This window comes from Homalodisca vitripennis, chromosome 2 (assembly GCF_021130785.1).
Source record: "Homalodisca vitripennis isolate AUS2020 chromosome 2, UT_GWSS_2.1, whole genome shotgun sequence".
Lineage (NCBI taxonomy): Eukaryota > Metazoa > Arthropoda > Insecta > Hemiptera > Cicadellidae > Homalodisca > Homalodisca vitripennis.
The window spans coordinates 95,990,805-96,004,804 of NC_060208.1; the positions used below are offsets into that span (position 1 = coordinate 95,990,805).

The window sequence follows — 14,000 nt, forward strand, 5'->3', positions numbered from 1 at the left end:
ACAGAGGTTGAGGAAGGAATTTTCCCCTCTCCCTTCGTCTACTGCAGACCCGTTTATTAAGAGTAGTCGTGTATTGAGGTCCCCTCCTTCGCGACCTCATAGCGAGACTTCCGCCTTCGGCATCTCTGCAGGACATGGCTTCCTGTGCCTCACAAGAGACAGATACACCGGTTTGTGTCAGATGAGTTTCGGTCTGAGGAGACACCAGTCAGAAGTCAGGAAATGTCTTTTCAATTGGTTTCCCCCGATGGGAAGAACATGGTGTATGCAGCGGACACCATCTTTACGGAGGTAAAGAGGATGACAGACGTTCTTCTCGACATGCGAGCAGCTACGTCGAGACAGAAGAGCCGAAGCACGGCAGTCAGGAAAGGCATGATCTCTCTGGAGTCGTCTCTAGATCTGATCGATACATTTTGGAAGGTCTGGAAGATATCGATAGAGAGATTGCAGAGGGAAAGCCGCGAAAAAGAGACTCATGGTGGCAGCAGCCTCTACCACGGCTGGGGGAAACGAACGGCCGGAAGTCCCCCTGAACATCCAAGGGAGCAAAACGCGGCAGAGAGACGCCGGAGAGCCTACTTCTGTCGAGTGACAGAAGAGAGTGAGTTTCGCCCGGTAGTCTCAAAAAAGAGAAAAAAAAGAAAAGCGAAGGCCGTAGATAAGAGCGGGAAGAGGCAAGACCTACCTCCACCTCCTCTCCCACAAGTAAAGAAGCCGGAGAAACTCCCGCATTCCACGCCTGGGAGGCAGGTGGTGATTGTCAAGCCTAAAGCTGGCTAGTCATACGCCGAGATTCTTGGCAATGAGGGGCTGGAGTTACTCCCGAAAAGTCGGGAACCGTGGTACGCCACATAAGGAAGACTGTCACTGGAGGAGTATTACTGGAACTCGCAAAATGCGACGACAGAAGGAAACTCCAGGAGGCAATACAGAAGGCAGTGGGTGACAGGGGCGATGTTCGCTCCCATTGTTCCTAAGGTAAGGCTAGAGATCCTAGATCTGGACGCCTTGACACCAAAGCCAACATCTCGGGACGCCCAAAGCAGGGAGTTTTCCTGTCCTTGGTGGCGAAATAATGGTTTCCCTCTTCAAGCCTAACCGGCAAGAACAGAGGAAAGCGTGGTTGAGCTGCTTGAGAGTGACTCCTTGCCAGTACTCCGAAAGGGGAAGATCAAGGTCGGGTGGGTCGTCTGCCAGATTCGGGGCCGTGTGGAGGTGAAACAGATGTCCGCTGTCTCGGCTACGGTCACACCAGGAGGAACTGTTCCGGACCCGATAGGAGCAGTAACTGCTGGAAATGCGGCAGCACCGAACATAAGGCGGCGGTTTGCACGGGGGTTCCATCTTGCGTCTTATGTATCGGAAAACCTAGAGCAAAGACGGATAATGTTCCAGGATCAGGTGCCTGCGGGGGTTTCAAGAAAGCCCTAGACGACAGGAAGGCCCGTGCTAGGCTACGAAAATGATCCGGTTTATTCAGGCCAATCTGCAGAGATATCACGCTGCGGACGCATTCCTTGAAGAGCTGGCCTGTGAGACCAAAGCCCCAGATAGTGATCGTCAGTGAACCCGTCCGCACCAAAACCAGCTCATCTTGGTTTTAACGATGGACTCAGAACTGCGGCTGTTTTGATATCAGACAGTCGTGGGGTCCATGTACTGAGTCATGGTTCCGGTGACGTTTATACCTGGGTTAAGTTGAAACAGCGTTACCATTTACAGAGTGTACCTCTCCCCCAATTACTCCGCGCGAGAGTATCTGGAAAGGTTGGAAGCGCTGGAAGACAGTCTCCGAAACGTCCCTGGGCGTGTTATAGTGGCGGGTGACTTCAACGCCCGTGCGGTCAAATGGGGTATGCCTGTGGCTAACGTGAGGGGAAGACATATTTTGGAGTTGGTCTCGAGACTCGATTTTGAAGTCGTGAATAGAGGGACAAGGCCGACCTTCCGAAGCACTCTCGGTGAGTCAACACCAGATATTACGATGGTATCGGCCGATTTGTTCCCTTTAGTAGTGGAATGGCGAGTGATGGACGTCTACACTGCTAGTGACCACGAGGTCATCGGTTTTCCACCTTATCGATAATCGGCTGCCGCGGCGAGCGAATACCCGAAACACTCTTGGCTGGAATCTGGCTAAGTTGGACAGGGGAAAACTCGGCGAGCAACTAGATCGTAGTATCGAGGCTAGTGTTCCGGGGTTTCCGAGGCCACTGTAACAGCTGAGGTTGAGGCCTATATCGACTCTTCCATGAAACTGATAGAACACGCTTGAAATTCGTCAATGCCTCGGAGGAAACGACCCTACCGGGGCCGTCGCCAAGCCTTCTGGTGGACGGACGAAATCGGCGAGCTCAGGAGAACTGCATATGTGCAAACGTAGAGCGCAGCGAGCTCGAAACCGGCCTGAAGCTATAACTAGGTCGGCAGATCATAAGGCTGTTATAAAAGCTCTGAGTGCAGCAATTCGTCTGAGCAAGGCGCGAAGCTGGCGTATAGCTCTGCCAAGAGGTGGACTCGGACCCTTGGGGAAGAGGATACATCTTGTGAGGAAAAAGCTCGGAGGAATAGGGAACAGCACGGAAATGCCTGCTGGAATGATTCGGCGATCGTGGAAGCTCTCTTCCCAAATCACCCTGTTAGGCGGGAGGAGAGAGTAGTGAGACCGGTTCCAGACGTTCCCATTTTTACGGAGCAGGAGCTTGTAGCGGCGGTGTCTACCATGCGCATCAAGATGGCTCCAGGACCTGATGGCATTCCAGCTGAGGTTTTGAAGTTATCCGCTCTTTGTGCTGAATATGTTTAAAGCTTGTTTGGTAGCGGGTGTGTTCCCGTCGCGCTGGAAGGTTGGTAGGTTGGCGTTGATCAGCAAAGGCAAAGGTGACCCGAACTCCCCGTCGGTATACAGGCCACTTTGTATGCTTGACACCGCGGGGAATCTCTATGAAACGTTGCTGAAACCCAGATTGCAGTCGTCCATTGAAGCCGCCCCCCGGCAGCACGGCTTTCGAAAGCGACACTCAACTCTGAACGCCATTACAGAGGTGATCAGTGCCGTCTAGCACGCCAAAACAGCTTGTCACCAGGCTCGGCCGATTGTGCTGTTGGTCAACCTTGACGTAAAGAACGCTTTTACCTTTGCTCGGTGGGAGGACATGCTAGAGGCGTTGCAGCGAGACTTCAGCGTGCCCGACTATCTCCTGGTCCTTGTGCAGGACTACCTGAATATCCGACGGCTGTTGCATGAAACCAAATATGGAAGGAGAACGAAAGAGGTCACTGCCGGTGCGGCTCAAGGGTCTATTCTCGGCCCAGACCTATGGAATGTTTCATACGATGGTTTTCTTCGCCTCGAGATGCCCCACAACGTCTTCCTCGTGGGTTATGCTGATGACGTGGCTGCAGTCATCACGGCGAGGACTCCGGAATTGGCACAGTTACGCCTTACTCAGGTAATGATTCGTGTCAATCCCTGGATGACGAGCCATGGACTTGAGCTGGCGGTCGCCAAAACCGAAATCGTTATGCTCACTCGACGGAGAATCCCCACTCTGATCTCTATGAATGTGGGGGGTGTCGAGGTTCGGACAAGGCCTGCGGCGAGTACCTGGGTGTGTTACTCAACTGCCGTCTTCGGTATTGGGAGCACATTCAGACGGTGTGTGACAAAGCCTCTAAGGTGGTTATGTCTCTCGGCAGGCTGATGGCTAACGTAGGAGGCCCTAGGTCAAGTAAGACACGCCTCCTCATGTCTACTGTAAACTCAACCCTTCTGTATGGCGCAGAGGTTTGGGTGGGTGTCATGAGGATAAGGCGATACAGTCAAAAGCTGTTATCGGTACAGAGAAGAACGGCACTTAGGGTCGCCTGCGCCTATCGCACTGTTTCCGGTTCGGCCGTGGCGGTCTTGACTGGGGTGATTCCTATTTATCTGCTGGCCATCGAGAGACAGACCGTCTTCCGGCAGGCTGCCGAGCGGATTAGAGAGGATGCCTTGTCTGCTGCCAGGGTGGAGACTCTGCAGGTTTGGCAGCGGAGGTGGACGGAAGGATCGGACGGTCGCTGGACCTTCCGTCTCATTCGAGAGCTTCAACCCTGGATAGATCGTGGCCACGGGGAGATATATTTCTACCTGTGTCAATTCCTGACGGGGCACGGTTACTGTAGGAAGTACCTCTACAGGATGGGAAAAGTCAGGTCGCCTCGGTGTGCTTACTGCCTGGAGGAAGATGATGATGTTCAGCACACCTTCTTCGCTTGCGAGCGCTTCACCGAGGCCAGGCGAACGCTCGCCAACACAGTTGGCGATGTTTCGGCAGACGCCATTGTGGAGATGATGCTGCAGAGTGAGGACGCCTGGAATGCAGTCACCACTCATGTACATGTGAGCCTTCATCAGAAGTGTGAAGACGGATGCCTGGCTGACCCCTAGCTTCCGAAACAAATAGTTTTGTCCTGGTTGGGACATAAGACACACGGACCAGGCAAGATGTCATCCGAAAGGGTTCCGGCCTGGGCCCTCCATGGCCCGTAGGGGGTTTAGTGGGTAGTCCACAAGGGAGTCCCACACTCCGTGCGCAAATGCATTCCCCCTATGTTAAAAAAAAATTCTTTCTGTGCTTTAACCGTTCCCCTGTTATACGTTTAGGATACCTTGTCAGACTCACTCTGTATGTGTGTATCGCGATAGAGACGTTAATATTTATTAGAAAACGTTTTCACTAAAGCCCATAATATAACTTTAAATGCAATATAACCTTGTATTATAAAATATGTACATACAATTCAGATTAATTAACAATCGATGTTTAAAAATCTCATAATTACATGTCTCAAAATATATTATTTATCCAAACGTTTCTGCAGAAAGATATTAACTGCATAATAATAAATATAAATAAATACAATTCAAAAGAGATGTAAATACCAAAGAAGAATCAGCATGCTGGCGCAGAAATTAGGTTTATAATATTTTATGTCAGGAAGGAATAAGAACATCCAAGCTTTATCCTGTATACATAAGAGAGTAAGAAAATAGTTTCAACTAAATAGATTTATTCCTATTGGGTGTTTACATATTATATGGTTTATTATGGTAGCTTTCCTGTAAGTACGGATGTCATGTAGTGTATAAGTTAAAATCTGCAAAAGCCCAACTTTAGCTTTCTTTCAGCAGTCTTTGACCGGTAACTCTGTAAAGTTGTGTTTACATACTATGTGGTATATAGTGGTAGCTGTCCTGTAAGTACGCATCTCACGTACTTTAGAAGTTGAAACTTGGGAGAACCCAACCTTAGTTTCAGTTCAACAGTCTCTGACCGGTAACTCTGTAAAGTTGTGTTTACATACTATGTGGTATATAGTGGTAGCTGTCCTGTAAGTACGCATCTCACGTACTTTAGAAGTTGAAACTTGGGAGAACCCAACTTTAGTTTCAGTTCAACAGTCTCTGACCGGTAACTCTGCAAAGTTGTGTTTCCTTTACACCTGAGCCTTAAACTTACAGCGGGAAAATAATGTTGATAGATACTGCATTAAATTATTGTTAGTTCAGTAGTATAAATTCTGATTATATCTGTCAGCAATGTATAGAGTGACCTAATGTCCAGTTTCAGTGTTATGAAGTGTCAATTTAAAAATATATATCCACCATCAGCTCTTTGTTGTAAATTTTTGGAACCTTTAAAATATATTAACAACATTTCCAAATGTTACAAAATAGAAATATAAGTATTAAATAGATGATATTCAGAATACAAAATGTGCTAAAATTCATCCAATTACAATACGTTTATGTTGATATAATTCCATTATGAGAAGATTTCACACATATACCGCTGTTTGCTAAATTTCAATTAAACGTATAGAACGATGTTGTTATTGTGGATATCTCATTTACAGAATAACAGCTGTGGATTTATGTTTTTTGAAATGACCTACATAGTTATTGTCTAATAATAAAGTTCTTTAGCTAGGTACTTATTTTCCTCAGAGATTACAGTAATTATTGAACTCCACCACAGTAAGTTGTGCGTTCAGCGTTCAGTAAAATGTGGCCAGTAATCAAAATAGACGTATAATGTACACTCTACGAATACTTCTCTTGTATGGAGCTTGTTTCAAAGAAGCGTGAAATTAAAAAATTTCATGTTAAGACATATTACTATGGGTACTTTGTTTAGGTTATTTAGATTATTGACCCGTAATTGTGCGGGACCATTTAGAGCACAAATTCCAATATACTCTACAAAAGATGAATTAGAACCATCTTTTGAAAATCTACTAAATACTCTTATAGGATAATCGTTAAGCAATATAATATTTTAACTTAAAATATTTAATGGCATATACATAGTACTGTTCTGCGTCTTTTGTGTGTGAAGGAATACCCAGCGTTCTGGCACACAGCTGCTAGTACTAGTTACATGGATAGGAATTGTTGTCACTCCATGGCACAAAAATTGCAATGTTGATAAAAGCATTAAGTAATGCGGTTGGATTCTATAATTAACTACATTATGCAATTCTTAATGTAAATCAATAGATTTATAAATCCTGTTTCTATTGTGCGTATTTACTTGGTGCGTGATTAAGTAATGTGAGATCGAGATAGTCTAAGAAATCGAATTCAAATTCTCAGTTATTATATGAAATATATTATCCAACGGCGATACAGAGCCTCTGCGGACAAACCTTTCATCTCTCCTACATGTGAGAGTTTTATGAATTGTTCGAGTACGAATTACTGGGTAAGCATATCCAACCTAATTTTATTTTTGTATTTATTTTATTTAAGCACCCTCCTGAGCTCTGACATCAAGCCTAGGATTCACACGACCATGGTACTGAATGAGCACCCCCGATTTCAAGGGGGTGCGTATTCAGTTGACGGATTACGATCAAGGTGCAGAACTAGCGCCACTCAGTTTCAATATATTTTAGTTATGTAGTAGGACATTAATAAGTAGTGCATTAGTGTTGCAATAAAGTAAACAATGTGTTTAATACCAATTTTCTAAAAGATAACCATTTTTCGGATATTTTCTGTTATAACAATTAAACAGTACGTTTCGAGGTTTGTTTTATTCCTAAGTAAAAAACTTAAAACTAGATGTATATATTAAATTAAATACATATGTTTAAAAGGTCCACATGTGTATATCTAATTGTTTATTATTTATTTATTTAGAGGTTAATGTACACTGAAGATGGTTAAAAACCGAAAACACGTGTATGTAATAAAAAGTTTTAATTTAAAGGGGTTTAGTTATTTTCATTATATTAATATGAATAGATAACCCTATAAGTGGAGTTAATAACATAATAAATTAAATACATTTATTTTTTATAATTACGTTGTAAATTATATGTTTTAATTTCTTAATTACTCAAGGCCATTATATCTCTATATTTCACATTTTATTTTTTTTATTCTGATAAATTGATTTGTTATATGGGTATTTAAAATATTTATTCTTATCCCTAAAGTTAGTATAACTAATAAATTGAGTTAATTAGCACAATAATAGTTTAGCTGCGTAAAGGATTTTAACACCGGAAAGGAAAAATTTAAAACGTAAAATTTGATGAATATGAAAGAAATCCACTTAACTTTTTGTACACAACTTTACAATTACATACAATTATATTATAATAATTTACATGTTCAAAGGTATGTGTAAGGTATAAACTATTTTTGACCAGCAAAGTCCATTGCCTGAAAGGTCCTATATATTTTCTAAAGACATTTTAACATAAATGAACTCCACGTTACTTAACAGTAATTCTTTGCATTTAATTACAAAGGGCAATTAACTAACATTTTAGTTTATGTGTTATTTTAGAATAAATTCAGTACTGTTAAGGGATAAAAGCCTGCCGCGTTAACAGAGTTGCCCCGTCATGGAAATACAAATTACTTCCTTGATGTAAAAGGCATAAAAATTTAAATCAATTCAACGCTTACTAGACTAAGCTAATACATCAAAATACAACTTTTCTCCTTAGTAATAAGGGCTTGACCGATGGGGGTATTTTTATTTTTAAAATGTTAGCCAAAATAGTCTATATTTAACTTTTTATGGAACATTTTGAAAATATTTGAAGATTTCAGAGTTTTTAAATGAAAAAGAAAATACCAAGTATTTCGAAAGATAAAAGTGTAATATTATAGGCATCAACTAGAATGTATACCATCAAAATAGATATTATTTAAGCATTGTTATAACGTTCAATGTAATGAACTAATTTGTAAATATATACATGTAAAGGAAGACATCATTGGATTCTTAGACATATTGGCACGTAATATTTACAGTATCGGAAGAAACAAAATAAAATAGTAAAGTTAAATAACGCGAAGCGAGAGCAGCGAGTCCTTAAACTTTGGAAATATAATCAAGGGAGTTCTAAACTAAGGTATCGACACGGCAAAGGCGATGAAAAAGGACCCCCTATTCTAAGGGGGTGCTTACTTACGACATGGACACGGCCACTGTGTACCGTTTTACTGGCACATGAGGGATTAGCTTTGAAATTTAAAATAAACTTTTGTGAAGGTTTAAAAATAAAAGTAAATCCTCTGAAATAAATAAAGTTCAAACTAAAATAAAACTTCTTCTTAAAAATAATAATTGGAATTAAAATTAAAATAAAAACTTCTTGATGACTTTTAAATTCAAACTTGTAATATATTCTTTATTCCCAAAAATGTACAAAGTTCTTACAGCTTTTCTTTTATTCAATTTTCTAAATTCAAACGTTCACACTCTAATCTGATCTGGCAATTCTTCACTATAATTTATCTTAAAAATTCAATTATATTTGTTACTAATTTTCTTAACTTAACTTTAAAAGTATTCTTCAGTCTTAGAGATTTAAAATCAAAAATTCTTCAGTGTTAGAGATTTAATAAATCAAAAATTGCTGAAAGTATCCGCAGGTTCGATGACGATTAGCAAAAAAATTTACTCTAAGCACTTACAACTCTACTCGTTCCAATCACTTCCGATTAACGGAGACAGAGGTACGGCACGTCTACCTCACCCCAACACTCAATTTTGTTATTGAAACACTGCCATATGCGATTCGCGCCTCGCCGATAGCAGCCTCTTTTGTACAGTCCAGCCCTTATCATTCATCTGGGTCTACTCCTTCCACCGGTAATCCAGTTACCCCAGAATTGTTATTTAATACAATCGGTACAACTACACTGATTTGGCACCCCTTTTGTGACGTAAATTTGACGTCATGAATGAGGGGGTGTTATGTCTAGGGCATACCCAAGCCGGCAGACTACATTGTGACGTCACAAACGGTGGCTGAGAAACTGAACTGTGCCTGTTCACAAAGCATTACGAGGACCCGCACTCGCGCACTCTTACTGGCCTAGTTTAATACGTATTGCTAAAAAATATATGAACTGTATAATTTAAATCTGCATATGCTAGAGAACATAATAATTTCAATTATGTCTAACTAGGAACTAATTAATCCTAACAAATTAACTGTCGCAATAGAACTTATTATTATAAACTTTATCTGCACCATATAGTCGTCAGCTGATATTTTAAAACTTTTCTTTTGTAACTTTAAATCATGTAATATGTTTTTGAAATTCTTTGAATAATTTGTTTAGCAGTATGTTTCAAAATATAGACACACTTCTTAAATCCAATAAAATTATATATTTCAAACTGAACACATGTAGATACAAAGTACTCTTTTCTTGTAGCTTTTCTAATGAGTGTGTGTACACAAATTTTCTTTGCGACTTCTGTTTGAGAACAATTTTCTCTTATACTGTTATAATATACTCAAATAATTTTAACATTTCAGTGAAGATACTGTACATATTATATCAGTTTTAGCGTTTTCCAATCTACCACGACTTATAATTAGATAAATATTGCTCTGAATCCTTAATTAGAGTTTCTTCAATAGTTAATTCTTTATCATAAATAATAATGTCTCTGCAAGCTGAACACTTATGGGATGTTACTACTCTTCTTGCTGCATAACTGGCTTTCTATATCAGCTAACTTTCAGACGTGCCATAATAATTCCTTACTTCATATAGCACATTAGGTATGTTGACAAATATAAAATCATTGCATTTATTTTACTTCACTATTAGTTTCTTTTAAGCTCAAATCTTTAATAGATAACCCTCCCTCTTTTTAACACTTTAATTTGAGCAAAGAAACGGCTTAAAGTTTATTTTCGGATTCTAAAAGGTCAGTTATCATGATTAGATAGTTTTCGCCATTTGGCGATACTGGCCAAACGATTCAGTATCATAATTTTGAAATTTTCCTAATAGAACATATTGTAAAAGATTTCTTTAGATATTTACACATAGCTGTTAAGGTTTGTAAGTAAAAAATATGTTTCGTTGCTAAGCTTCCGCAAAAGCTACCCTGTTTTCATTTTTATACAAATGAAGACCATTCATCTAACCACTTAACAAATCCTTCAAAGAAACCATAGCTGGGTCGTTTTCACACTTAATTGGCTCTCTGAAAATGTGTTTTTAACTTGAGTCCCTTTACTGTCTTTTTTGTATTTACTATGCTACACCATTTTAATATTACTTTAATAAATTCACAATACCAGTTATGTTTCCTCCAATGATATGTAGAGCAGTTAAATTTCTTCAACACAACGCAAATTTTGCCTCTCTATATTGCTCGGGTAAAGCACTTTAGACATAAGGATTCAGCTCGCTAAACAACTTTGTTTTGTTCCATTTTGTAAACATATTTAGATCATTTACCTTTGCTAGTATGAAATTTGAGGATAAATTATTTTCATTGGATCAGACTCTACATGGTCAATGTGATTTAACAAAACCTCAATTTCAGGAAACTTAAGTTTTTTTTTGTAATCACTATGATTTAACCAGTTATCACTTACTGATTTAAAGATATGAACGTTACTTTGTCCAACAAAAGAAAATTGTATCTTGATCGTTGAATGGGTTTTTAATTGACAATTCCATTGCCCCTGCACGAAGTCCTTCAACATTTTTCTATTTACACGATTATTTTCAGATATAGTAGCATTACGGAAATCCAATCGAAGACAGAAGATTAAGTAAATACATTGTCAGCTCACAAAGACCTTCACTACATATGTGGGGAAAGGTCCAACAACATCTCTAAAGTAAGATAAAATTGAAGAAATCATACAAGTTTGAACAGTTCCTACTGCTATCGAACCATTACTTTTTATTACCAAACCTTCGATTTTACCGGCTTTGTTTGTAACGTGAGGTCTTATATAAACCTAGCCTAGAAAGAGGCTAATATAGAATTACTATTGGAATTGTTTTTTAAGGAAGTACATTGATGATCGCTTACACCAACATTTGTACAGACTAGTTTTATTTTTTTATGTATCAAAGTAGTGTTTATAGAGCAGTGTTAAAGAATTGCCGTTCCGAAGGGAATTTTAACTCGAAGGATTAGGAAAACTTAGGACAGATGGCCACACAAGCATTCTAAAATTATAACGGGGGAATTACATAAGAAGAAGTCATATTTGTTTTTTTTTTTATTTCTAAGAACGCTACTGTTATTTACCGTGCTTCGATAAGTTTTTAATATATATTTTCGAATACGATTTGCATTTAAACTCATCGTTTTGGAGTGTTGTAACGGCAAATCTACAAATATTATATATACTCTTAATATATCGTTTAATACTCCATGCATTCCATGAAAAGACACTCGTATTGTATACCAAGCTAAACACATTGTTTGTGATGTCAAAATCCTACAACTAAATACTAACTTTTTAAAATTGTATTCATAGACACCGACAAACTTATTTTAGAAGGTCCGTAAAATAAGTATGTAGATTTTACAAAATGCTGTTGAATTTTAATTTTGTATTGGAATTTAATCAAGATTCGTATTGGACAACTTATATTGGTTTATACTAAAATTACAAAAACTATTTATTTTATCCTGTTCGATCTCTTCATATTCCTTTTGTTTTGTTATTAAGTCAATTTCTAATTTCCAATCTAAGGCGCCCTTTTGTTTGGTCAATTATGTAGCATGTAACTAACCTTTCTTTTTAAATTATGCAGAAAAATATCCTTCTCTTAACTTTTGAACTGATCTTTTGCCGGTAATAACTGTTCCATCTGGCCTTTTTAGATAATCTTCTCTAACAATAATTCAAATAGTAAAATGATCTTCACAAACTGCAGAATCTTTATTAGGATTAAAGTTGTCTAAATGAAAAGATTTAATGCATTTTTCTATTTACATGTACATCACTGTAAAATTATTATTTACTTCCAGATTAGACAAATAAAAACCATTAGTTTACTTACTGTCACTACTGGAATACGTATTATCGAAGCAATTGCAATGTTCTGATGCGCGGTGAAGTTGACTGTCGCTACAAGTCAGCCATCGTTCATGACGTAGCAATGGTGGTGGGAGAACAGCCTTCCGGCCCGGAGTTAATCCTGGCCCAGGTTATACCCTCTCAAGTTCGATGTCAAAATAACGTCAGAGGCATCAGGAGGTTTAGTTCCAGAGGTGGTGCAATTACGCCACCCAATATCGACATGACATAATATTCCCGAGGATAAGTATATTTATTGCACCTACACTCTACAGGTCTACCATTTATTTTCTGGAATCTACAAAGCGTGTTCTTTTGCTTCTATGATTACATGTATAAAAGTTAATCTCTTGTCTGAGCGTTAAGACTGTGTAGTTAATCATAGTAGAACCCTTGCAAAATATTATCCAAATTCATAATGCAGACAAACATAGAAAAATAAGGTAGTAACGAAACTAGGCTAATGTGATAGACGGTATACAAGCGTAATAGAGAAACATACACAAATGTTCCATCCAAGTCAATTACGGTTTAATCTATCTTAATGTTACCATTACTTCTTGTTTTAATAGCAAGTGTTCATGTTTTCTAATACAAACATAATAACAAACGTCCCACTTTATTACGAGAAAGTACAATATTATCAATTTAATAGCATTATCAGTTACTTTAAGCGAGCTTGGTTGACTAAGTTTACTTATTTTCATACGCTATTTCAGCGTGTGTAATTTTAACTATTATGTCGAAGTTTCCAAAATCGTTTTGTTCTGTTCTCCTTACTTAGTTTTTAATTGATCAAACATGAGGAATACAATAGCGTATCCCATATCCAAAATAGTTTTTTTCTTTATTTTGCCTTTTAAGAAGCGCACTCTATTAAGGTGATTTCTCTTTTATATATTAATTTGTATATATTTGATTCAAGTCATGTTTATCAACAGTTCTCTAGGAGTCTAGGATCATTAAAATCATACATCAATGATTTTAAGCGAGTCTACGATCAACGCAGGCTTAAATCATACACCATTGAACATTGAAAACACACACACACACGTATAAATTTCAACAAATTAATATGGTGTTCTGGTAACGCACTTACCCGGCAAGTGAGAGATCCGGGACTGAGTCCCGGTGAAGCAAGTACATTTTGTGATTCAGTATTTATTTAAATTAAATTAGGCTATTGCCATTTATAACAATTTTATTAATCTATATACATATTATACGTTACGTATGCATACTTAAAGTATAACTTAAATTACTGTATTTTTAAACTACTTAATTATTCAGGTGTTACAAAAATCATAAAACATAAACGTGCACAAACTCTTATAAAATAAAAAGTGCGGCAATGAATTTCCACCGAAAAACTCAAGTAATACCTTATGGATACCAACAGCATGAAGTTAGACTGGTAAGATTAACCTAAGCGATGTCATGACACAGAACCAACAGCACTAAACAACACGTCACACACACTTTTATCTTTCTGACAAGAAAATTACTGTCGGGATTCCCTGTATATTGTGGCCCGTCATCTGAAACAATATGAACAGGAAGGCGATGGTCGAGGGGGGAGGTATAAAGGCAGGCACCTCCGGACATATGTATTAGTCCCGAACATCAAAATCACGGAG

The 14,000-nt window shown here is 38.7% G+C and overlaps 1 protein-coding gene across 1 annotated transcript in view; it reads left to right on the top strand.

Annotated features, from left to right (window-relative positions):
* The first annotated feature begins 1,465 nt into the window (after window positions 1-1,465).
* The window catches only part of LOC124355731 (putative uncharacterized protein DDB_G0268364), a 38,420-nt gene continuing 25,885 nt past the window's right edge, over window positions 1,466-14,000 (top strand). Inside the window, exon 1 of the mRNA XM_046806888.1 lies at window positions 1,466-1,535. Within this exon, the coding sequence (XP_046662844.1) occupies window positions 1,466-1,535 (70 nt within the window). The remainder of the gene's footprint in view (window positions 1,536-14,000) is intronic.